Consider the following 25,943-nt stretch of genomic DNA (forward strand, 5'->3'; position numbering starts at 1 on the left):
GCCACCCCCGCGCCTGCGCAGTCGGCCCGCCTCCTGCACGCTCCAACAGGCATGTTTCTTTGTGTTTATTTCTAAAGAGCTGCGACCAAGTACAGAATTGCAAACAAAAATGTAAAGGCACCATGTACAAAAACAAGGGCTAACACTGTTATGCAGTATTCAGTGTGTGGCCAAACGACACTAAGAATGGAAAGAGCTTTCCAATGCGAGCGTGATTTTGTACGTATGTATTATTATGAATAAATTATAATTTTGATATAGAAGAATGAATGCCGTTATTTATGCAAACTCGACTTTTTGAGGCTACCAGTCTCGCTACCGCCTGTCCTCCTCCAGTATCTCTTGCATTATTTCGATGAGGATTTGGAAGTACATTCCCCCCGCTTTATTATTTGCATTCTTTGAAAGGGCGGAGTGGAAATTGTCTGTGAGTGATTCCTTTTAAAGAAGCATAGCTGTTGTATAGTAGCAATCACTTGATGGAGCAAGGTATCAATCCACTGGCAAGTGGACCAAGATAACTGAAGGACAGATTGTACATGGACATTAATGTGTGTGTACCTGCCATGTGGCCAGTACGGATGTATTCTCTCATGCATGCGACGATTCTGGTACAAATGCCCTTGACCATTGCCTTTCTCCTTCTCGCCAATTCTTCCATGATCCATCATGCCCTCAGTGCTCCCTGATTCTGTATCACCTCATTGTTTCTCAGCTGTTTGATATCCTGCCCTGCCATCAATGTTCCCTCTTTTTTTTAACACCTTCATGGACCAATCATTGCTGTGAGCAGGAAAATTTATATGGCCTGAAAAATGCACGGCACTTCAAATGGTTATTTTTGTAATATGCAAACGATGATTATTTAGAAAGAAAATTGAAAAATCACATACTTTTGATTTTATTTATTAATTGAAGGGTGTAATGAAATACAGTACAAAGAAAAGCTTTCATATTTTGTACAGCCGGCTGGCAGTTTTATTGACAATAAGCTACTAATTTCCATTGTGTTTATTGTTATAGTTTGTGACAGTGTTGTAACTTGAAAGGATGACAATGTAAATACTGGAAAGCTCCAAAATGCTTTAAAGTAAAGGTTGTGGTACATTTATTATTTAGAAAATTAATTATATTCATTAACACATAAATAATTATAGGATATTTTACAATTATATTAAAAGATTTCAAAGTTATATTAGCACAATTTCAAAATTATACTAACATTATATAAAAGAAAATTCCTCCTATGTAGCAACAAAAGCTACGTGCATGGGAGTATTCCAGTTACTGTGTGGCTGCGCACCTGCACAGCATAGAGGGAATCATCCCTGCCGCAGTCCCCTTCCCTTCAGGCCTTCCACCCTTCCCTTCTTAGGGCATGGATTCCTAGCCACATTCTAGCCTTGGCTCCCAGCTGCACACCTGACCATGTCGCTGGTTGCATATTATGGAGTGGAACAAGATTTTATGAAGTGAGTTCTGTTTTAGCGAGACAATGACCTGGCAAAACCAAATGATGTTTTATTGTAAAATGCAATGATATTAAGAGTTTGAAAATATAGACCATACAACCATAAGACATAGGAGCACGATTAGGCCATTCAGCCCATCAAGTCTGCTCCACCATTCCATCATGACAGATCCCAGATCCCACTCAATCCCATACACCTGCCTTCTCACCATATCCTTTGATACCCTGACCGATCAGGAACCTATCAATGTCTGCCTTAAGTATATCTAAATACTTGTCTTCAACCACAGTCTGTAGCAGATCATTCCACAGGTTCACTATTCTCTGGCTGAAAAAAATCCTCCTTACCTCTGTTCTAAAGGGTCACCCCTCAATTTCGGGGCTGTGCACTCTAGCTCTGGATACCCCCACCATAGGAAACATCCTCTCCACATCCACCCTATATAGTCCTTTCAATATTCAGTAGGTTTCAATGAGATTCTTTTAAATTCCAGTGAGTACCGGTCCAAAGCTGCTAAACGGTCCTTGAATGTTAACCCTTTCATTCCTGGAATCAACTTGTGAACCTTCCCTGGACTTTCTCCAATAACAACACATCCTTTCTAAGATATGAGACCCAAAACTGTTGACAATACTCCAAGTGCAGCCTGACTAGTGTCTCATAAAGCCTCAGCATTATCTCCCTTGCTTTTATGTTCTATTCCCTTGAAATAACTGCCAACATTGCATTTGCCTTGTTTACTACAGACTCAACCTGTAAATTAACCTTCTGGGAGTCTTGCACGAGGACTCCTATGTCCTTTGCACCTCTGATGTTTGAACTTACTCCCCACTTAGTTAATAGTCTGCATTATTGTTCCTTTTGCCAAAATGCATTATCATACATTTCACAAAAAAAATCCATTTGTCAATTTTTTGCCCATTCTTCCAATTTGTCAAGTCCTGCTGCAATCACAATGTTTCCTCAGCACTACCTAGCCCTCTACCTATCTTCCTATTATCTGCAAACTTTGCCACAAAGCCATCAATTCCATTATCCAAATCATTGACAAACAATGTGAAAAGTGGCAGTCCCAATACTGACCCCTGAGGAACACCACTAGTCACTGGCAGCCAACCAGAAAAGGCCCCTTTTATTTCCACTCACTGCCTATCCGTGCCAGTATCTTTCCTGTGACAGCACCTATGGAGGTTTAGAGGCCAAATCCTTCTTCAGGACTGATACTATTTTTTTGAATTGATGGAATTTAGTATTTTCAATCTTATTTATTGTTTTTTTTCTGTTCTCCCTATTTCACCACTTTGTCTGTCAATCTGTGTCGACATTCGCTTAACACTTTTAGTGCTCTTCAGAATTGATCCATGATTGTCAAGATCCAGAGCCGCTAGAAATACCTTTGCAAGACGGACTAATATTTATCCATGGCAGGCTGAAAACTCTTCCATCAAGACGGGCTGAGTTGAAGCTTCTTGATACTTATTCTTTTGGGGGTAATGCACCAACATTAGCGCTGGACTGGAACCAATTAGGCGTTGATTGACCCTAATGGTTTGTTTAGGATTTCTAATTAACTGGCCAAGATCGCAATCATATAAACCGCCAAAGAGCTGGTTTGAGTTAGATTCAGATAAGCATGAATTCAACTTTGAATCAAGGCTTTGTGAATGATGGTTCTGGGGTTGTTTCCTTATCTTCACCTACTTCTGTACAGCGAGCCATGACGGATGAGAGTACGTTTATAAGTACAAAGCTAAATGCTTCAAAGTTGGAGTACGGAGCAATGAAGAATGACAGTACTTATTCGGAAGCTGAGAAGCGCTTTTCAATACCTGGTAACTTAACTACACCTTCACATAAAGGGCGCTCCTCAGTTAGACCTGAAACAACAAAATGTACTTGTGATTCTCGTTCAGATTCAGCCTTGCTATGCTTATCCTCCGTTGCTTCTCTTTTGACTGTAGATCTCAACATTCTAGCTCAAGAACCGCTTCAATGTCCTTCTCCTTCAGCAACCGATGCCTTCTCTTTGGATTTGCTGGGTACTGTATCTTCCACTCCGGTATGGGATACAAAAACTACTGCCGAGAGTTTCTGTCAGAATGCAGACATTCCCAGTGATCTTTCCAGCATTCTTGAGATCGCCGTGACTTCGGAGGATGGATGCGGCTCTGTGGTAATGGCCGAACACTCCAGCAGGTGAAATCTTCCGTCTCCATCGATATCACTTTTACTTGTTACACCATGAAGTGGTCAAGACCCTCAAAATGTAGCCCTCAGACTACCGTAAACGCCCGCACAACGTGTAAAGTGTTTGCCATAAGGAGCAAATCTACTATGTATTATGTAATTGTGTCGCTGACAATATTTGGATAAATAAAAGATTTTCCTCGAGTTAAAAATTACTGTACTCGAATTTCCTGCCTTTTAAACCCGTTTTTCTTTGTTTTTAACTTAGATTCATAAGAGAGGATCTTAATGGAGTTCATGAGTACAGTCTTTAGATTCGACATTGCACACTTGAGGCAGACATGTTAAATTCTAACACGTGCACGGATTTTTCTTGAACTTCTCAATCAAGTTCAGGAGAACGCCACTTCGGTATGCATATACATGCGCCCTTTATGTCACTACAGGGAGTAGGTAAAATAGTTCCCACGTGTATCCCTCTGACGTGAAACGACAGTTTCATCCACATAATGTTGTCAGTGTATTTTCAGTGTTATTTCCAGCATCTTCGGGGTTTTACGTGTTGTTTTCCTCCCAAACTACTACAATAGTTAAATCTGCACTCCATTGAAATATTAAGTAGAGATTTCTCTAGAGAAAGTGATCTGAATATTCACTAACCTAAAGTGAGGTACCAGAGGACTAGAAGATAACCAATGTTGTTCTGTTTATGAAAGGCTTTTTTATTAAAAAACAGGAAATTATAGGCTGGTGAGCCTGGGGTAGGTAGTGGGAAAATTATTGAAAGGTATTCTAAAGAACCTAATAAGCATTTGGATTGACATGTACTTATTAAGGATGGTCAGCACAACTTTGCATCTAGGCATTGTCTAATCAATCTTGTGTTTTTTTTCCCCAAGGAAGTTACCAGGAAAATTGAAGGCAATGCAGTGGCTGTTGTCTGTATGACTTTAGCAATGCCTTTGACAAGGTCCTGTGTGGGAGATTGGTCAAGAAGGTTTAGTCACTTGGCATTTGAGGTGTGGTGGTAAATTGGATTGGAGATTGACTTTGTGGGAGAAACTAGAGGGGTAGTAGATTGTTGCCTCTGACTGGTGGAGTACCACAGGGATTGGTGTTGGATGAGTTGCACTTTTCATCTGTACTTGCAGATGACACCAAGATTGGGGGTGCACTGAACAGTTAGGAAGACTATCCTGGCTTGCAGTAGGATCTGGACCAGCTGAAAACATAGGCTGAAAAATGGCAGATGAAATTTAATGCAGGTAAGTGTGGAATGTTGCACTTTGATAGGACCAACAAGATTGGGTCTTGCACCCTGAGTAGTAGGGCACTGAGGATTGAGGTAGAACAAGGGAATCTGGAAATGTAGGTCCCTAATTCATTGAAAATGATGGCACAAGTTGCTAGGGATGTAAGGAAAGCTTCTGGCACATTGGCCTTCATAAAGCCAAGTGCTGAGTACAGAAAATGGGATGTTATGTTAAAATTGTATATTGGTGAGGCCTAATTTGGAGTATGGTGTGCAGTTTTGGTCACCCACCTATAGGGAAGGTGTAAATAAGGCTGAAAGAGTATATGTTATCGTCGCCAAACAATTGGTACTAGAACGTACAATCGTCACAGCGATATTTGATTCTGTGCTTCACACTCCCTGAATTACAAATGTTAAAATTAGTAAATTAAACATTTAAATTATAAATCATAAATAGAAAAATGGGAAGTGAGGTAGTGCAAAACAACCAAGAGGCAGGTCCAGATATTTGGAGGGTACGGCTCTGGTCTGGGTCAGGATCCGTTCAGCAGTCTTATCACAGTTGGGAAAGAAGCTGTTCCCAAATCTGGCTGTATAAGTCTTCAAGCTCCTGAACCTTCTGGAGAGAAGAGGGATGAAAAGTGTGTTGGCTGGGTGGGTCATGTCCTTTATTATCCTGGCAGCACTGCTCCAACAGCATGCAGTGTAAAGTGAGTCCATGGACAGAAGATTGGTTTGTGTGATGTGCTGCGCCGTGTTCATGATCTTCTGCAGCTTCTTTCAGTCTTGGACAGGACAACTTCCATACCAGCTTGTGATGCACCCTAGAAGAATAGTTTCTATGGTGCATCTATAAAAATTAGTGAGGGTTTTAGGGGACAGGCCACATTTCTTTAGTTTTCTCAAGAAGTAAAGGCACTGTAAAGTATAGAGGAAAATTTACAAGGATGTTACTGTGACTAGAGGATCGGAGTTACAAGGAAAAAGTTGAATAGGTTAGGGCTTTATTCCTTTGTACATAGAAGATTGAGGGGAGATTTGATAGAGCTATACAAAATTGAAGGGCTCTTTCCACTGAGGTTGGGTGGAACTACAACTGGAGGTCATGGGTTAAGGGTGAAAAGTTTAAGGGGAACATGAAGGGCAACTTCCTTACTCAGGGTGGTGGGTGTGGAATGAGCTGCCTGTACAAGTGGTGTATGCAAGTTCGATTTCAATATTTGAGAAGTTTGGATATGTATGTGGATAGTAGGGGTATTGATGGGACTAGGCAATTTAAATAGCTTGGCATGGACTAGAAGGGCTGTACTTTCCTATGACATTACTGCAGCCAATACCAAATGGAAGTAATATTTCACTTCATTTTCCTTTATTCAATTTACAATCTTACTTCCAAGATTCCTTTTGCCTCTGCCCCACATACATTAGCATTACTAATGCCAGTACAGATAGCCACTGATTATATAGTGTCACAGGGGAGAATGCCATCACATTGTAGAACCATCATTTTGAGCATAGCAATAACTATTCAACAATGGCATACATTTTTAAAAATTCAAATAGCCAGTTCCTTTTTTTTTTCTGGAGACTACTATCAAATTTGTAGTACAAATCATAGCTGGCAGCATAAAACATTCATTGATTTTACTTTTTTTAAAAAAGGCTCAATATGCACAGAAATGTATCTTCATTTCAGGGAAAGGAAAATGGAGGAATTGAACTGTGCTACAGTTTAAATTGAATGAGAAAATAGGGTACTATTTTTAACTGAGTAACCAAATAAACTTAATGGTATTAACCTTTTTCCTCAATCTAGATGACACAAGTGCATCTGTCCTTGTGGGTGAACTCTAAGCTCAGACAGTGGCAGACCACTTAAAGCTACTAAGAGGAAGTTTGGAATGAAAGGCTATGGTCCAAGTGTGGGTTGATGGGACTAGGCAGAACTAGATGGGTCAAAAGGCCTGCTTCTGTGCTATACTGTTCTGACTCCCAGAGTATCCCTATTTTCTAAAGCAGAGCTTCCCAACCTTTATTATACCATGGGTCTTGCTATTAACTGAGGGGTCTATAGACACCAGATTGGGAACTCCTGCTCTAAGGCTTTAGGACTTGGAGTGAGTGTAATGCACAGCTGAAGGTTTCAGTGTTCAGCCAAAAGTATAAGATAAATTATCCTGAGGAAGCCTAGAACATGTTATCCAAAAACACCGTGGGAGTAACTTCACCAGAGTGCTGCCAGTATATCACCACTATCTTATAAAGGTAGCAAATACTGATCACAGTATCATCCAAACCTAGAAAAATGAACAGATGTGAAGTCACATACTGATACTTACAAGAGAAAATTGACAAGGAAACAAAATATAATCTGCCATTTCAGAGGTTGGGGCACTATTTAGTGTTTCATTTCATATAATTATACAAGTTGACAGAGCTCCTGTACATTTTTACTTTGCTATTGAAGTTGCTATTCAAGACAAGCCTTGCATAATTAAAAAAATCTTTATTTACAAATAAGTACAAACTGGTAAACAGCAAAGCTTAAAAGTAAATAATATGAAATAATTCAAAATAAGAGTTAAATTCTGAACTAGAATGAATAAGATTTGGTAAATGGAGACATTTACAAACAGGAAATTGCTCTAGAGAATGAATTGACCATTATCTTAGATCTATCTGTAGTGTATGAAGAAACATCTCAAAGTTGTAGACAGCCAAAGTGATCAACTCTTTCAGTACAAAAATATACATTTTGCGTAAGGAATCTAACAATTTGCAAGTTACATTTTGTAAAAGGACAAAGTGCTGATGAAATCTCCAAGTACAACTACTTGGTTTCAATTATTCTGCAAGGTAATTATTCCAGCTTCATTTGTGTCTATGTCATGCTCCTGTGGAGAAACAGAATATAATCATTCAGGACTAAAATCAATTTAGAAGAAATCACGTCTTATTGAATTCTAATATCAGTTTACAATTTTAAAGAGACTTGTGTTGTTTATGACTTATTTGCTGCAGATTTTTAATCATGCCTTTAAATTTTACCTGATTCAGTTTCTTAAATTCCACCACTTGGAAAAAGATGTGTTCCAAAATTTCTTTTGCATCTTTGTTTTCTTGTCTATTTGATACACCAAGAATATCACCACACTTACGAACGTAGAATTCTAGATCATCCTCAGTACCTGAAAAGAAACCAATGCCAGTTTGTTTTCATTAAACACATAGTAGGCTCTTGTGAACTATTCTATCATATAGTAACTCATGAATACGCCAGGCAAGAGTAAACAATATCTAAAACAGAATATTTTCTTTGGTGATATTAAGCAAGGTCAAGTATTGTGGCTACTAGTAGTAGATTATATCCTTCTGCTAGCCTTGGTAATTGAATGTCTGATTGAAGCTGCTCTCACTCAGTTCATTTATCATTTAACCTGGCTCAATAATATGAGCTATGAGTGTGGGGGTGTGCATGCTACTGAAAGATTACACCACAGACTACAGTTAATCTTTTTATAAAAAAAAAAAAGTAAGTGCAGAGTTTTCTTGGATCATATTGGCACATGTGTCATTAGAATCAATGATGTAGAGTTGTAAAATATTCCTAACTCAAAAGAAAATATACAAACATGGCAATTATCTTCCTAAACAACTATACAGAAATGTATTTTTTTTATCTTTGTGAAAATACCCCTCAAAGTAGATGTTGGGGCAATTGTTCAATGTGGCCTTGGTATTAACTGTTGGCACTTGTCTGATTTTCACATTATGACTAGCAGTTCAGCAGAGGTAATTGCCTCCACTGATTTGCTGACCTTCCACTTGAGCAAACATCATCGCAACCGGCCCTTCAGCAAACTGCAATTTATGTAATCTGAAAAATATTAGGCCACAAAAACAGCAAATGTTCAAAGCAAAGGCAGCACTTGATACGAGGTATAGAAATACAGTCAACTAAAAAAATTATTTGCTCACATTTGTTAGTCAGCTGAGCAAGCCTCACTTTCTCAGATGAAAATGTTTCATCAAGATCAAAGAGGTCCAATGTCGGTGCTGGCAACTCTCGAAAGGAGGGAGGAAAAACCTGATGAACAATAATAAATGTTTAATATTCATGCCCCATGCCAATGTAAATGTTGTACACACTGAACAGATTCGAAGAAAGAAGGCTGCGAGTGGAACAGTGAAGATTTCCGGAGTGAAGGCATTTTACTACTTGGGGTAAAGAGAGACAAGACTGCGCAGGTGCGTGACGTCAACCAGTAGAGCGGGAAAAGTTTAAAAAGAAGACAGCCATGTCCAGCGGGCAGCATTTGGAGCAGGCAGCGGAGTGAGAGGGCTTGGGCGATAACGGAACAATGTGAGGTAGGTTCAGATACAGTCGATGTTTCAGGCAGAGTCTTGGCCCAAAATGTCGACTGTACCTTTTCCTATAGATACTGCCTGGCCTGCTGCGTTCACCAGCAACTTTTGTGTGTGTTGCTTGAAATTCCAGCATCTGCAGATTTCCTCCTGTGTGAGGTAGGTTTACCTGTGTTAATTGCGGAAAGGAAGAATGTGTGTGAGGCTGGTGTTCTGTGCTGGGTGTCAGATGTGGGAAGTCCTGGAGTCTCCCAGCCTCCTGTACGGCCATATCTGCATCAGGTGTGTTGAGCTGCAGCTCCTAAGGGACCGTGTTAGGGAACTGGAGTTTCAGCTTGATAACCTTCGCCTTGTCAGGGAGAGTGAGGGGGTGATAGAAAGGAGTTATAGGCAGGTGGTCATACCAGGGCCTGGGGAGACAGACAAGTGGGTAACAGTCAGGAGAGGGAAGGGGAAGAGTCAGGTACTAGAGAGTACCCCTGTGGCTGGCCCCTTGAATAATAAGTACTCCTGTTTGGGAGGGGGGGGAGAGAGACAGCCTACCTGGGGGAAGCAACAGTGGACGTGCCTCTGGCATAGAGTCCAGCTCTATGGCTCAGAAGGCAGTGAAAGGAAGAGAAAGGCAGTACCGATAGGGGACTCTATAGTTAGGGGGTCAGATAGGCGATTCTGTGGACGCAGGAAAGAAACTCTGATGGTAGTTTGCCTCCCAGGGTCCAGGTGTTTCAGATCGCGTCCACGATATCCTGCAGTGGGAGGGAGAACAGCCAGAGGTCGTGGTACATATTGGTACCAATGACATAGGTAGGAAAAGGGAAGAGTTCCTGAAAACAGACTACAGGGAGTTAGGAAGGAATTGAGAAGCAGGACCTCAAAGGCAGTCATCTCGGGATCACTGTCTGTGTCATATGACAGTGAGTATAGGAATAGAATGAGGTGGAGGCGAGAGCAGGCAGAGGCCAGTGTAGGTTCCGGTAAGATTTTTATTCAGATTGTCTAGCGTAGAGAGAATGCCAGGCAGGATGTTGGAATGCTCCTCTTGCAGGATGTGGGAAGTCAGGGAGCCCTCCGGTGTCCCTGACAACGACACCTGCAAGAAGTGCATCCAGCTGGAGCTCCTAACAAACCGCGTTAGGGAACTGGAGCAGGAGCTGGATGACCTGTGGATCATTCGGGAGAATGAGGAGATTATAGATAGTAGCTACAGGGAGGTAGTTATGCCAAAGGAGCAGAGGACAGGAAATTGGGTCACTGTCAGGCGAGGGAAGAGGAAAGGGCAGGCAGAGCAGGGTTCCCCTGTGGCCATTCCCCTCAAAAACAAGTATACCGCATTGGATACTGTTGGGGGGGGGGGGATGACTTACCTGGGGCAAGCTGCAGTAGCCGGATCTCTGGCACTGAGTCTGGCTCTGCAGTGCAGAAGGGAGGGGGGAAAAGAGGAGAGCAGTAGTGATAGGGGACTCGATAGTTAGAGGTGCAGATAGGAGGTTCTGTGGTCGTGACAGAGAATCCAAGATGGTTTTTTGCTTTCCGGCTGCTAGGGTCAAGGATGTCTCTGATCGATTGCATGACATTCTGAAGTGGGAGAGTGATCAGCCAGATGTCGTGGTGCATATTGGTACCAATGACATAGCAAGGAAGAGTGAGGAGGTCCTGGAGAGTGAGTATAGAGAGCTTGGTAGGAAGTTGAAAAGCAGGACCTCGAGGGTGGTAATCTCAGGATTGCTACCTGTGCTACATGCCAGTGGGGGTAGGAATAGGATGCTCTGGAGGATGAACAAGTGGCTGAGGAACTGGTGTAGGGAGCAGGGTTTCAGATTTCAGGATAATTAGGACCTCTTCTGGGGCAGGTGGGACGTGTACAAGAGAGATGGGTTACACTTGAACTACAGGGGGACCAATATCCTTTCAGGGAGGTTTGTTAATGCTATTGGGGGTGCTTTAAACTAGATTTGAAGGGGGATGGGAACCAGAGTGCCAGAGCTGACAGTGTGGCTGGGGTGAAAATAAATGATATTAAAAGTTCAAGCAAATCCACTAATAGAAAGGTTGTGAGTGGTGGTAAAAATCTTCTGAGGTGTATATATTTCAATGCTAGGAGTATTGCGGGAAAGGCAGATGAGTTGAGGGCGTGGATTGACACGTGGAATTATGACGTTATAGCAATTAGTGAAACTTGGCTACAGGAGGGGCAGGACTGGCAGCTTAATATTCCAGGGTTCCGATGTTTCAGATGTGACCGAGGCAGAGGAATGAAAGGTGGGGGAGTAGCATTGCTTGTTAGGGAAAATATTACAGCAGTGCTCAGGCCGGACAGATTAGAGGGCTTGTCTACTGAGTCCTTATGGGTGGAGCTGAGAAACAGGAAAGGTATGGCCACATTAGTGGCATTGTATTATAGACCACCCAATAGTCAGCGAGAATTGGAGGAGCAAATCTGCAGAGAGATAGCAGGCAACTGCAGGAAACAAAGTTGTGGTGGTAGGGGATTTTAATTTTCCATATATTGATTGGGTCTCCCATACTGTTAGGGGTCTAGATGGTTTAGAGTTTGTAAAATGTGTTCAGGAAAGTTTTCTAAATCAATATATAGAGGGACCAACTAGAGGGGATGCAATATTGGATCTCCTGTTAGGAAACGAGTTAGGACAAGTGACAGAAGTCTGTGTAGGGGAGCACTTTGGTTCCAGTGATCATCACACCATTAGTTTCAACTTGATCATGGACAAGGATAGATCTGGTCCTAGGGTTGAGGTTCTTAACTGGAAGAAGGCCAAATTTGAAGAAATGAGAAAGGATCTAAAAAGTGTGGATTGGGACAGGTTGTTCTCTGGCAAGGATGTGATCGGTAGGTGGGAAGCCTTCAAAGGAGAAATTTTGAGAGTGCAGAATTTGTATGTTCCTGTCAGGATTAAAGGCAAAGTGAATAGGAATAAGGAACCTTGGTTCTCAAGGGATATTGAAACTCTGATTAAGAAGAAGAGGGAGTTGTATGACATGTATAGGAAGCAGGGAGTAAATAAGGTGCTTGAGGAGTATAAGAAGTGCAAGAAAATACTTATGAAAGAAATCAGGAGGGCTAAAAGAAGACATGAGGTTGCCTTGGCAGTCAAAGTGAAGGATAATCCAAAGAGCTTTTACAGGTATATTAAGAGCAAAAGGATTGTAAGGGATAAAATTGGTCCTCTTGAAGATCAGAGTGGTCGGCTATGTGCGGAACCAAAGGAAATGGGGGAGATCTTAAATAGGTTTTTTGCGTCTGTATTTACTAAGGAAACTGGCATGAAGTCTATGGAATTAAGGGAAACAAGTAGTGAGATCATGGAAACTGTACAGATTGAAAAGGAGGAGGTCCTTGCTGTCTTGAGGAAAATTGAAGTGGATAAATCCCCGGGACCTGACAGGGTGTTGCCTCGGACCTTGAAGGAGACTAGTGTTGAAATTGCAGGGGCCCTGGCAGAAATATTTAAAATGTCGCTGTCTACAGGTGAGGTGCCGGAGGATTGGAGAGTGGCTCATGTTGTTCTGTTGTTTAAAAAAGGATCGAAAAGTTATCCAGGAAATTATAGGCCAGTAAATTTAATGTCGGTAGTAGGTAAGTTATTGGAGGGAGTACTAAGAGACAGAATCTACAAGCATTTGGATAGACAGGGACTTATTAGGGAGAGTCAACACGGCTTTGTGCGTGGTAGGTCATGTTTGACCAATCTATTGGAGTTTTTCGAGGAGGTTACCAAGAAAGTGGATGAAGGGAAGGCAGTGGATATTGTCTACATGGACTTCAGTAAGGCCTTTGACAAGGTCCCGCATGGGAGGTTAGTTAGGAAAGTTCAGTTGCTAGTTATACATGGAGAGGTGGTAAATTGGATTAGACATTGGCTCAATGGTAGAAGCCAAAGAGTGGTAGTAGAGAATTGCTTCTCCGAGTGGAGGCCTGTGACTAGTGGTGTGCCACAGGGATCAGTGCTGGGTCCATTGTTATTTGTCATCTATATCAATGATCTGGATGATAATGTGGTAAATTGGATCAGCAAATTTGCTGATGATACAAAGATTGGAGGTGTAGTAGACAGTGAGGAAGGTTTTCAGAGCCTGCAGAGGGACTTGGACCAGCTGGAAAAATGGGCTGAAAAATGGCAGGTGGAGTTTAATATAGACAAGTGGGAGGTATTGCATGTTGGAAGGACAAACCAAGGTAGAACATACAGGGTTAATGGTAAGGCACTGAGGAGTGCAGTGGAACAGAGGGATCTGGGAATACAGATACAAAATTCCCTAAAAGTGGCATCACAGGTAGATAGGTCATAAAGAGAGCTTTTGGTACATTGGCCTTTATTAATCAAAGTATTGAGTATAAGAGCTGGAATGTTATGATGAGGTTGTATAAGGCATTGGTGAGGCCGAATCTGGAGTATTGTGTTCAGTTTTGGTCACCAAATTACAGGAAGGATATAAATAAGGTTGAAAGAGTGCAGAGAAGGTTTACAAGGATGTTGCCGGGACTTGAGAAATTCATTTACAAAGAAAGGTTGAATAGGTTAGGACTTTATTCCCTGGAGCGTAGAAGAATGAGGGGAGATTTGATAGAGGTATATAAAATTATGATGGGTATAGATAGAGTGAATGCAAGCAGGCTTTTTCCACTGAGGCAAGGGGAGAAAAAAAACCAGAGGACATGGGTTAAGGGTGAGGGGGGAAAAGTTTAAAGGGAACATTAGGGGGGGCTTCTTCACACAGAGTGTGGTGGGAGTATGGAATGAGCTGCCAGATGAGGTGGTAAATGCGGGTTCTTTTTTAACATTTAAGAATAAATTGGACAGATACATGGATGGGAGATGTATGGAGGGATATGGTCCATGTGCAGGTCAGTGGGACTAGGCAGAAAATAGTTCGGCACAGCCAAGAAGGGCCAAAAGGCCTGTTTCTGTGCTGTAGTTTCTATGGTTCTATGGTTTAAGGTACTGGGGAGTAGGTACAGAGGAGATGTCAGGGGTAAGTTTGTTTTTTTTTAAAATGCAGAAAGTGGTGAATGCGTGGAATGGGCTGAAGGCAACGGTGGTGGAGGCAGCTACGATAGGGTCTTTAAAGAGACTTCTGGATAGGTACATGGAGCTTAGTAAAATAGAAGGCTATGGGGTAACCCTAGTAATTTCTAAAGTAGGGACATGTTCGCCTTGTGGGCCGAAGGGCCTGTATTGTACTGCAGGTTTTCTATGTTTCTATGATAATTTGTAATTTTGATGGGTAAGGTACACCTTGCATCCTCCTTTATTGTAAGAATCAACTATACAGAGCTGGAGGCCCGAGAACGTGCCTATCCCAAAAGAAACTTTACGAACACATTTACATTCATCACACTATCACTGTTATTGTCTGATTTACAAAGTACTAATGTTGTCAAAAAGACTATTATTGCAAGACTACAGTTCTCATGAAACTTATCACCTTAACATTTTCAACATTACTTCGATAATAAAAATTTGTACAGATCTTCCTATGATGCTCACCTAAAAATAAAACAACTGAGTAAATTACTGTACGAAGAGCATAATAAGCATAACATAGGTCATTTGATTTATTTTGCCTTTAATACAGTTATGGTTGTTTTTTGTATTAATAGTTTGCAGATCTGCACTTACAGCTGGCTGTAGTGTAGGGAGTGGTGTTTCAAACTGAGGTTGTATCAGTTGGAGTGATTCATGTTTCACATTCAGTTGTTCATATGCCCTGGAAGTGCATGAAATCTTGTAAGACTGCATCGTTGGCTCAAACACTGCAGATATAATGTAACTTAGATTTCAACAATGTTTAATTATCTACACTTTGCTAGCTGTTATTTTCCTTTGGTTTGAAAAAATATTTTGTTTTAGTCATTATTTCAATTATCAAAGTGGGTGAAATGTCCCATGAGTCGCGGTTATTTTTTTGGCTGAGATGATGGGCGGCCAATCATTCAAAGTCTGAAGTAGCGTGCTAACTGGGTACCTTAAAAGTTGGATAGAACAAAGCTCTAAACAATTTGGTTTTATAATTTCAATATTATGAGGGAATTTATGGCCATATCAAGCCTTATGAAACAGAAAAATAGCCCTATGACCCCATTTGGCAATGTAGTACATTAATGTCAGACTATCACCCAGGGTTAAATATGGTGACATATATGGACTTTCATAACAAATTTACTTTGAACTGGTTCTTTGAATTGTGAGGGAATAACAGATGGTTTGAACAAAGATTAAAGAAATGTTCATTATCAGTTGTTTTAAATTCTAGTTTCTTTCTTAAAATCTGGCTCTTAAATAAAAGTAGACAGTTTCAATTTAATACTAACGTGATAACTTTTGGGAGTGCCATTGTGTCCAGTTTAAAGAGTGACATGTCAAATAGCGTGGTAAAATCTCGCGGATTTTCATCTCCTTCCTGCAAGCAACTCCTCAATCTGTCAGATAGTTTAGCTGTATCTGGAAGCATGGTGTAATCTGAAATCTTAAGATTGAATTTTTCCATTAATAATACAAAAACATTGAATAATTTCTTTTTCATTTAATCTACCAAAGAATTTGTAATTATATTTATACATTTAATATCATAAAACAACCCAAAACACTTATGAGCATTATCAAGTGAAATTTTACACCATGTTATATTAAGTAACATTTGGAGAATTTGGTAATATGGGCAGATTTAGGGAGAAAACTGGAACTTTAAAATTATAAGGAGAAACTGGATAGCCTAGGTTTGTTTTTCCTGGAGCAGAGGAGGCTGAGGGGTGAGCTAATATAGGTATGTAAATTTGAGGAAAACAGAAAGGGTAGATAATAAAATTATTTTTTCTATGGTAGAGGAGGCATAGGTTTAGCTAAGAGGTGTGAGGTTTAAAGAGGATAAAAGGGCAGATTTTTCATAAGAGGGTAGTTGGATGTGCTGTCTGAAGAGGCGGCAAAGGCAGATGCTCTTGTGACTTTTTAAAAGTATTGAGATACTTGAACTGCCAAGGCTAAGGGCAGTTAAACACAAAGCAAGATTAATTTAGGTAATGAGATTAATGTAGATTGTAGTACAAAGGTTAGAATGGACATAGTACGTCAAAGGCTTATTTCCGTGATGGACAACTCTAAGACCCTATGCTCCCAATTTTTGCTCTGTGGCTCTGGCTCACCTAATCATGGTGAGCAGCAGTAATTAACTAGGTTCTGCCTAAACAATAAAATTAAGCTAGAATTAACGCTGTATATATTTTTATCCTCAACAATGTTAACTAGTGAAGATGTGAAAGTGCTTCATAATTGGGAGTCTTTTACTTGTTGATTCTTAACACAGTAACCCTTTTGTATTTTTAGGGCATCTATTACAGCTAACTAAGATGTAACTATTACAGATGATCATTAAGGATATCTTCAAAAGGCAATGCCTCAAAAAGGCCGCATCCATCATTAAGGACCCCCATCACCCAGGACATTTCCTCTTCTCGTTGCTACCATCAAGGAGGAAGTACAAGAACCTGAAGGCACACACTCAATGATTCAGAAACAGCTTCTTCCTCTCTGCCGTCAGATGTCTGAATGAACAATGAACCCATAAACAACACATTTCATGACATATGCCAGAGATAGTAAGCCTGCTTCTGAGCTATTGATTTCTCTCTTGAATCAAGGGCAAAGTTTTCTGTGTTATATACAGTCTGTCTTATGGCTGTGAAGGCCATATCATTGAGTATATTTAAAAGGGAGGTTGATCGGTTCTTGATTAGTCAGGAGTCAAAGAGTACAAGGAGAATGGGATTGAGATGGATAATAAATCAGCCATGATAGAATATCATTCAATGGGCCGAATAGCCTAATTCTGCTCCTATGTCTTATAACTAAGAAATGATCCAGAATCTACCAATTAGTTCTCATGATTTACCTCTGGATCCTCAGCATCAATTTGGTTTAACTGGACTTCATTTGTAGTTAGCCACTGAAAAACAACATCCTGGAACAAAAGGAGTAAAAATTGAAGGATCAATAACCACCACATATATTTTTTAGACATTATCCACAGATCTCAGTGAATAGTTGTGGGTATTCTTTTTGGATGCATTCAGTTAGATATCATAATCACAAGAATTTGGGGCATACCTCAGAAGATGGTTGAATTTGTACTGAAGTGCTAGTCTAGCAATACTACCTGATCAGTGTTGACTGGTTGCATCAGTGTTGACTGGTCTACTATAACAAGTCAAATGTGCAGGAATGAAAAAGGCATCCATTAGTCTTGCGAGACCATGGATCTGTGCCTGGAAAGTCTTCACTCTCCAGGGCGCAGGCGTGGGCAAGGTTGTATGGAAGACCAGCAGTTGCCCATGCTGCAAGTTTCCCCTCTCCACAACACCTATGTTGTCCAAGGGAAGGGCATTACGCACAGCAATGTGTCTTGCTCAAGGACACAACACGTTGCCTCGGCTGGGGCTCGAACTCACGACCTTCAGGTCGCTAGTCCAATGCCTTAACCACTTGGCCATGAGCCCACGCAGGAATGAAAGAAGCTGCCCAATACATCACAAGCAGATCCCTCGCCTCATTGGTGGTATCCACAGGAGGCAAAGCCTCAAAAAGGCAACATCTGTCAACAAAGATCCCCACAACCTAGGCCATGCCATCTTCATGGAGCTACAGTTTGGCAAAAGGTACAGAAGTCTAAAGTCCCATACGATGAAGTTTAAGAAAATCTACTTCAACATTCAGCTCTTGAAACAATCAAAACAACTTTAACCACTCAAATGGCAACACAATGATCACTTTGCACTAAATGGGATTTTGTTATTTTTGTCCTAGTTGATATCATACTTATAAAAGTTCAGTAAAATTTTAAGATTTTTTTGTGAATGCTGCTTGTATATGCCATGCAACATTTTCATTGCATCTGTACATACATGTACTTGTGCATATGACAATAAAACTGACTTTGATTTTCATTCTGAAAGAAGTCTCCAGGCATTCAAAGATTTATTTTGAAAGGTGATTGAACTGATGTTAGATAGTTGAGTTATGAGAGGATGTTTACAGTGAACCAAGCTGTTTCAAGTGATCTTATAGAAGTGTTTGAGATACTAAATGGTAATTCAAAACCCAGGTATAGATGCTAAAATTGAACTAAACTTTGAAATAATTGGAGTAAAAGTACAGCTTAGACCAGGGTTTCTTAACCAGGGTTCCATGAGAAGTCGATAGGGGTTCCGTGAGAGATAGTGATAAAAAAAACATCGTTTTTTGAACAATGCGCGATGCTAGCACTTGCAGTGGTGGGCAGTGACCGAGCAGCCCATTAGTAGTTTCAGCCCAGTATGGTAATGCACAATAGGACTCTACCTTATTCTCAGTTTTTGATGCAAGATAGGGGAGGCCGTTTATAATTGGTGTGCACTGTATTGCACAGAGGGGAGGACGGTAGGCCGATGAGGAGCATAAAGTGAGGTTTCTAAGAATTGAATGGATTCTCCCAACTTGGGCTGTGACGTCAGTCTCTCCCTCCCGAATGACCTCTTCCAACTTCCCCTTGCGTGCTGCCGACTGACTAATGGGAGTGAACAAACTCAATGTAGGAGAAAATTGGAGCGAAATTTTCATTTTAAGGACTGTTCAGTGTGGCGATTTTTGAAGAGCTGTGAGATGGAAGAGGAGGATCTTAGGCCTAGGCCTACACACACGCACAATTCTGATAAGGTTAACGATAAAGAATTACAATCTCCTGAGACATTTCACAGAACTGGTGAAATAAAGGACACAAAAAAAGTATGTCTTTTGTTTTTACAGAACTATAAAAATTTACTTAATTACACAAAGTACATTAAGAATTTACAAGACAGTGAATAAATTCAAATTAAATATGATTACTGCTGTCTATAAAACAGTCAATTCCCTGGTGGCCCACCACTCCTGGAAATCCTCCACTGTACCCATTGTGACCGCATGCTCCCTCTCCAAGGAGAGCTGGGCACAAATGTATCCTTGGAAGAGGGACAGGCAGTTGACCCTGGCAGAGCCCTCGACTTTCCACCACCTAGACCTGTGAATGGCCATCTTGGCCTAGTCCAGCAGCAAGCCCACCAGTAGATCCTCCTCACAACCACCCTCTTCCATACTATAAGGTATAGAAGATGTATACAAGGAGCATGGGGCTAAAGTGTAACCAGAACCTGAGCAGCAGCCACTTCAGATATTCAAACAGGGGCTGCAACCTCTCACACTCCATGTAAGCATGGTACACTGACTCCTCCTGGCCACTGAATGGACAGGTGGATGTGCTGTTAGTGAACCTGCTTAAAGACCTGTTGCACAGAACTGCCCTATGCAACACTTCCACTGCAGGTCCCCAATGTACAGGGGCAAGACCCCTGAATAAAGAGACCTCTTCAGTCGCTGAATGGTAAAAGAGAGCACCAAGGCGAGCTTGATTGGCAGACAAAGGGAAGGATGTGAAAGGTGTGCAAGAGCAGACCGTACAAGAAATGCTTTGGAGCGTCATGGAAGGGCATCCCTGTGAGATGGCTCACGTTGTGAGGGATCCTCTCCCGTGTAGTATCCCAAGGCCTCTGGCCCATCAGGCGGTGGTGCAGCTGGAACCCCTGTACTTCCCTAAGCTCCCTCGACATCCACCATGATAGGATGGGGACCAGTTCCCCTCGCAGCTAGAGTACTGCCACCACACCGGTGCAGGAGCACCCTGTCCAGATGAGACTGGACGCCATACCCTGAACAGTTCCTGGTAAAAGCGAGGCAGTTCCCTCAAAGCAGTGCAGCTGATGCTGTCCACTGGAAGCCAAGTGCCCTCCCGCAGGCAGTGTCCCTGGCAGGGAAAATGAGTAGCTAGTGCATGCCATCTTGGAGGGTGGTTGCTTTTCAGGTATCTCTGCAGTATCCTGAGGCAGAGAGCTGCTAGCTGGGTGTGCACACACACCAATGACTCGCCACCCTCCACGACTGGAAGACTCAGGATCACAGCAGAGATGCAATGCCTCCTGCTGCTCCAGAAAAAGTCTACTAGCCTCTTCTGGGGGAGTAAAGTAATCAGCTGGTACCATACCTTTACAATGAAAGCTACTTATCAATAGATTTTACATGGATCAGTGATCCAAGTTGTCTTATTCCATTGTACCTAGTCTGTGACAAACAACTTACAAATGTAGCAATGTCTCCAGCAAAATTGAAAAGACACTTTACAAATCACAGCCATATGGCACATAAAGGTGATTATTTTAAACCAGTGGTCTTTAACCACCGGGCCGTGAGGAAACGATATGAGTCAGCTGCACCTTTCCTCATTCCCTATCACACACTGTTGAACTTGAACATAGGGTTGCCAACTGTCCTGTATTTGCTGGGACATCCCGTATATCACGCTGAATTGGTTTGTCCCATATGGGACCTCCCCTGCCCTGTATTTCCCCCACTAATGTAGAACGTTGCGACGAAACCGTTCATAAGCTGAAATGGCATAAAGTGAAGAAGCAATTACCATTAATTTATATGGGAAAAATTTTTGAGCGTTCCCAGACCCAAAAAATAACCTACCAAATCATACCAAATAACACATAAAACCTAAAATGACACTAACATATAGTAAAAGCAGGAATGATATGATAAATACACAGCCTATATAAAGTAGAAAAAATGTATGTACAGTGTAGTCAGGAAGATTAAGCCAAAACCGATTTGTGGGACGTCACATAGGCTTCATGGTCATGGTAGTCTTTCTCCGGGTAAACACAAGTGTCCGTATTTGACTGCTACTCTTGTTCCTTATTTGGGAATGAGAAAGTTGGCAACCCTAACTGTAAAAGACATGTTGAGGTGAGTTTAACCCTACTTGAACACCCCCCCCCAGGTTGGCAAGAATATTGTCAGTATTAAACCGGTCCACAGTGCAAGAAAGGTTGGAGACCCCTGATTTATACAATGATTGGAGCCTCAAAACAAACAGATTAAAGCTTCTGAAAATAAAGTCATCGTCAGTAAAAAGACTGAGGAAGCAAGTTACATAGTAACTTTAAAACCAGCTCACTCGAGAATGTTTAAAAAACTGTGTGAAAATCTGGACAAAGAGCATACCAATCTCCTGCTACATATAGAAATCTGGAGGCTTAGCAGAGGAAGAGTTCTCAACAGGGTGTTTGAGCTGAAAGGTAAATTGCAGGAGTACTTTCAAGAAAATAGTAGGCCAGATTTTGCTAAGTGCTTTGAAGATGAAGAACGGCTGCAGAACCTAGCTTCTTAACAGACAGGTTTCATCATATGAACCAGTTGAACAAGTCTCTGCAAGGCCTTGGAGAAAATGTTTTGACTCGCAAGTGACAAGATTCTTGGACTTAAAAGGAAACTGAATCTTTAGAAAAATCATGTTGCAAAAGAAAATTTTAAAATATTTCCACCGCTGCTTGGGCTTGAGAGTGAGGAAGGATATCAGAACATCTCGAGTCTTACTGAAAAGCACCTGGAAGAACTGTAGAACAAAATTGAACAGTATTTTTCCTCCCTTTCAACACATGTATGACTGGGTGAGGGACACTTTCTCTGAATCTTCTGCTCAGCCTGAGAACTTTAGTTTGAGAGAAGAGGAAGAACTTTGTAAGCTGCACTCTGATCATTGTTACGTACCCCGTAACTGGGTTGCCAAACCAGCAGAAATGGACCACCCAGCTGGAGTCTGGATTACTGGAACTAAGAAAGTTTTATTAAAGAAATAAGTAACACAGTACTCTAATAGTAAGGATATAAATGCAACAGGTTAGCAATGAATAAACACACATGTACACAGAACTAGGATAATAGGATCAATCAAGCTCTATCACAGCCTAGGGGTAAATGACCAGTTTCAAGTGACGCAAAGTTCAGTTCAGTCCGCAGTAATCACTGTTGTGCCGTTGGGTGGGGAAAAGGAGAGAGAGCGAAAGCGAATGAATATTCAAAACAGATTCCACACAGACCTTTGATATTCCTCACAGTTAGCTTTCGGGTGAGTGCTTGGTAATGTCTTCTGAGGTCACCGACTGTGACCCCTCCGTTCCAGACACGATTGTTCTTCAGCGGTGAACCCGGCACCCAGGCAAGGGCGGACACACACCAGGTTCCCGCCGACCGTATCTTTCCACCCTGTGCGTCTATGGCTGGTCCCGCTACCAGACCTCCAAAAACTCCCACCGACTTGTGGGGGCGCACCACTTCCAGGGTCTCGCTACCTCGTGGTGTCGTGTGTGGTGTCTTAGCGAACCTGCCCCTTTTTATCCCCCTGCTGGGGTATCACCTGTCCATCACACTTCAAACAGTTCAGTGTTCAAAAGGAGCCAGTCTTGACAATATTCAGACCGGTGTCTCCTTCCATTAAACTCTCTCGTCTCTTCATTAACATTTCCAAATGCTGCTCCATTGTCTTACTTATCTCTCTCTCCTGAAGACAGGTGGCAGATCAACTGTTGATCCCACTGGTGCTAGCACAGGACAGTTAACATCTTAGTCTATGTGTACTTTTGTAACCCTCTTTCGTCACATCATGCACTCAAGAAGAGATTTACTGACCTGCCCCTGGACGTTCCGGATTTTAGTGAAAAATAAAGAGTATCCTGCTATTCATAGGAAAGCAATGAACGTCTTGCTGCCGTTTTCAACTTCTTACCTGTGTGAGCAAGCTTTCTCTTGTATAACAAGCATCAAGAGCAAGGATAGAAATCGTCTCATTTCAGTTGAAGGTGAAATCCATGTGTGCTTATCTCAAGTTTGTCCCAGGATTGTGAAATCTATTATTTTTGTGTTAAGAGCTTTTAAAACTTATGAAGGAGAAAGAAACAGTAATTTCAAGAAAGGTAAGCTAAGCTTAACTACCTGTTTTTTTTTCTCCAAGAAAGGTTGGCTAAAAATTCATTCTCTACTCAAAAGAGCAAGGACAATTATTTTTGGATTGTTATATCTACAAATTACTGATCATGCTAATGTACCATGAGCTCTAGATATTTTTATGCAGGGGTTGCTGAGACCTGAAAATTATTTCAAGAGTTCCTCCAGGGCAAAAAGGTTGAGAAAGACAGTTTAGACTGAATTGTTTTATGCAATGAGATGAAATATGGAATAGACTGCTGAAGTAAATTGTGTGGTTGAATACCACCAAGAAGTTCAAGAGAGCTGGATAAGGATTGGGTGAAAAATCTGATGGACGTTAGTATGACAGATGCTGTGACAATTGAGATTTTGTGGCCATTGATATAAGCCAGAAAGATCACACTGCAGAAATGAACAACCCAGTTGTGACCAGATGAAATCTTGTAATAGTAATTTTTTAAAGAAAAGTTAGTAAAGTATTGACCCAGCTGGTGGCGTAGTGGCATCAGTGCTGGACTTCGGAACGAAAGGTCCTGAGTTCGAATCCAGCCGGCTCCCCCGCACGCTTTCCATCTGTGCTGTGTAACGAGCTGGTGATCTCTTTGGAAACTCACCCGGCAGAAGGCAATAGCAAACCACTGCTGTAACTTGCCTTGTACGCGGTTCCCCACTATGTCAGAGAGGCGTGGAGGGAAATTGTTCGCTAACCAGAGAAACTCCGGATGCGATGTAACTTTCCTTTCCTTAGTAAAGTATTAAAATTACAAATCTATTAAAAATAGATATGAAGTTATTCCTACAATTAAGTACATGCCCTATCATTTGTCATTCACAATTTTGAGTGGCTATTAATTATCTTTCATTTACTTTGTTGGAACATTTTGACCACAATAAACCAATAGATGAATCTAATATTTTAATACCATGATTACATACCATGATTTTGCCATTTTCTTCTTTGTCAAAGTATTGGTCACTTATCATGTGACAAGATCCCAGCACAGCCAATTTTCCACCTTGAAGCTGTTAAAAAAAAGCTTGAATTTTTTATGATCAAGACAATTGAAGTCTGTTCACTATTCTGAGTCATTGTAAGCTTTTAAGGTTCCATGTTTCTTGCCTCACTTAATTACACATGAAAAGGCTTCGGGTATTTTCACCTAAAATATTTGACACATTCCCTTTGCAGGTAGGACCATGATAAATGTCATTCCATAAGTTTTAAATATTTAAGAAGATCACAATGATCAATCTATGATGCACATTGCTTCTTTTCTGTTCTCCCTTGGTCTAAACATCTGAAAATTATCATTTTATAATAGGTTCATTTGGCTTATCACCACTGTCCTTATAATCAGGCTCTTTGCAATCTAGTTTACTTTCAAAGGGACTTACAGTGGAAAAAAACACTAAGCATTGACCTACTTTCTGAACCTAGAAGAATACATGTATGCATAATCCTTCAACACAAATTTGTTCTTAAACTATTGAACTGCTTTGGTAATAAACCACATTATTTAATAATGAAAATTTAAACAATTGCTAGAAATAATTGTTTTTTTTTTCCATTAAATTAAATTTCATCTGTTAATGTTTTTTAAAATTTTACAACTTGGCCTTTTTCCCAACGGTGTTGCACACCCGGTAAATAAAGTGTCTGTTTCAAAATAAAGCTTCAAGATGATATGAAAGAAGCAGGCTACAAAGAGTGACATGGTTGCCACAGCCTGCCATTACTAGTCTTGATTTCTTGGTCAGGTCAAATGAACAGTATTTGCCTTCCACTGGACTTTCTGGGAGCTTTTGCACTGGAACTAGAACTAACTAGAAATAAAAAGAAAATACTCAGGGGTCTTGACTGAGGCTTGATAGAAACAGAGGACAAGATATCCAACTGTGCATCTACTTAACCAATCCAACTTTAGAATTCTTACTGAGATGTGCATGGCCTAAATCAGAAACTACCAACTTCAATGGTTAATTATACATAGAAAGCAAATTAAAGAGACAATGCAGGCAAAATTTAAATATTGTCAACAATGATTAAAATCTGAAGGAATGAAATTCCTACTCAAAAGTTAATTTTCATCGTCAGGGAATTTGTGGCAACTAATAATGCACTTAACAATAAAAATCCATAATTTTCAGGCACATTTATTGAATATCGAGGGGAATTACAGTCTTGAACCCCAATGTTTATGAACATTCCCTAATGGCCTATCATTTACAAATCACATCCTTCCCGTTCGACTTTCCAAAATGCATTCTTCTAGTTTGCAACAGGTCTCTTTTGCCTGTTCTGCCATCCATCAAGATATAACTGATCCTGTACCCCAGTGTCATTTCCTGCACTATACAGATATCCCACAGTCCCTTTAATATCTAGAAATCTATTAATTTCCAATTTGAATGAACTCAGTGACCCAAGTTTTCAGAGTCCTCCAGGCTAAAGAATTCCGTGGATTCACCACCTATTGCATGAAAAAATCCTAAATAGCTCTTTGCTTTGAGACTATGACCCCGGGGTATTAAACTCTTCAGCCAGGGGAAACACCATCCTTGCAGCTACCCTTCAGAACTTTGTAAAAAATTGTGTTTCAATGACAGTGCCTCACATTCTTCTTAACAGACAAACATCTATTCACTGTCTCCTCATACAGCAAACCTGCCATCCCAGGAACAAATACTGTGAATCTTTGCTGCATTTCCTCATATGGCAATTATCCCTTCTCTAGTAAGCAGTCCAGACTTGTACCTTATACCCTCAGTAATAAGCTGACAAGAAACTAACAAATTCTACACTAATGGAAACTA

The 25,943-nt window shown here is 41.0% G+C and overlaps 1 protein-coding gene across 2 annotated transcripts in view; it reads right to left on the minus strand.

Moving 5' to 3' along the window:
- Positions 1 to 7,400: 7,400 nt before the first annotated feature.
- ift52 (intraflagellar transport 52 homolog (Chlamydomonas)) overlaps positions 7,401 to 25,943 on the minus strand; it is a 33,198-nt gene continuing 14,655 nt past the window's right edge. For both annotated transcript variants that reach the window (XM_072242527.1, XM_072242535.1), the window contains exons 8-14: positions 24,066 to 24,152; positions 17,185 to 17,253; positions 15,611 to 15,765; positions 14,919 to 15,006; positions 8,893 to 9,001; positions 7,963 to 8,102; positions 7,401 to 7,808 (exon numbers count right to left, since the gene is read on the minus strand). In XM_072242527.1, coding sequence (XP_072098628.1) covers positions 7,755 to 7,808; positions 7,963 to 8,102; positions 8,893 to 9,001; positions 14,919 to 15,006; positions 15,611 to 15,765; positions 17,185 to 17,253; positions 24,066 to 24,152 — 702 coding nt within the window. In that variant the 3' untranslated portion in view covers positions 7,401 to 7,754. The remainder of the gene's footprint in view (positions 7,809 to 7,962; positions 8,103 to 8,892; positions 9,002 to 14,918; positions 15,007 to 15,610; positions 15,766 to 17,184; positions 17,254 to 24,065; positions 24,153 to 25,943) is intronic.

Source organism: Mobula birostris, chromosome 2, assembly GCF_030028105.1.
Source record: "Mobula birostris isolate sMobBir1 chromosome 2, sMobBir1.hap1, whole genome shotgun sequence".
NCBI classification, from domain to species: domain Eukaryota; kingdom Metazoa; phylum Chordata; class Chondrichthyes; order Myliobatiformes; family Myliobatidae; genus Mobula; species Mobula birostris.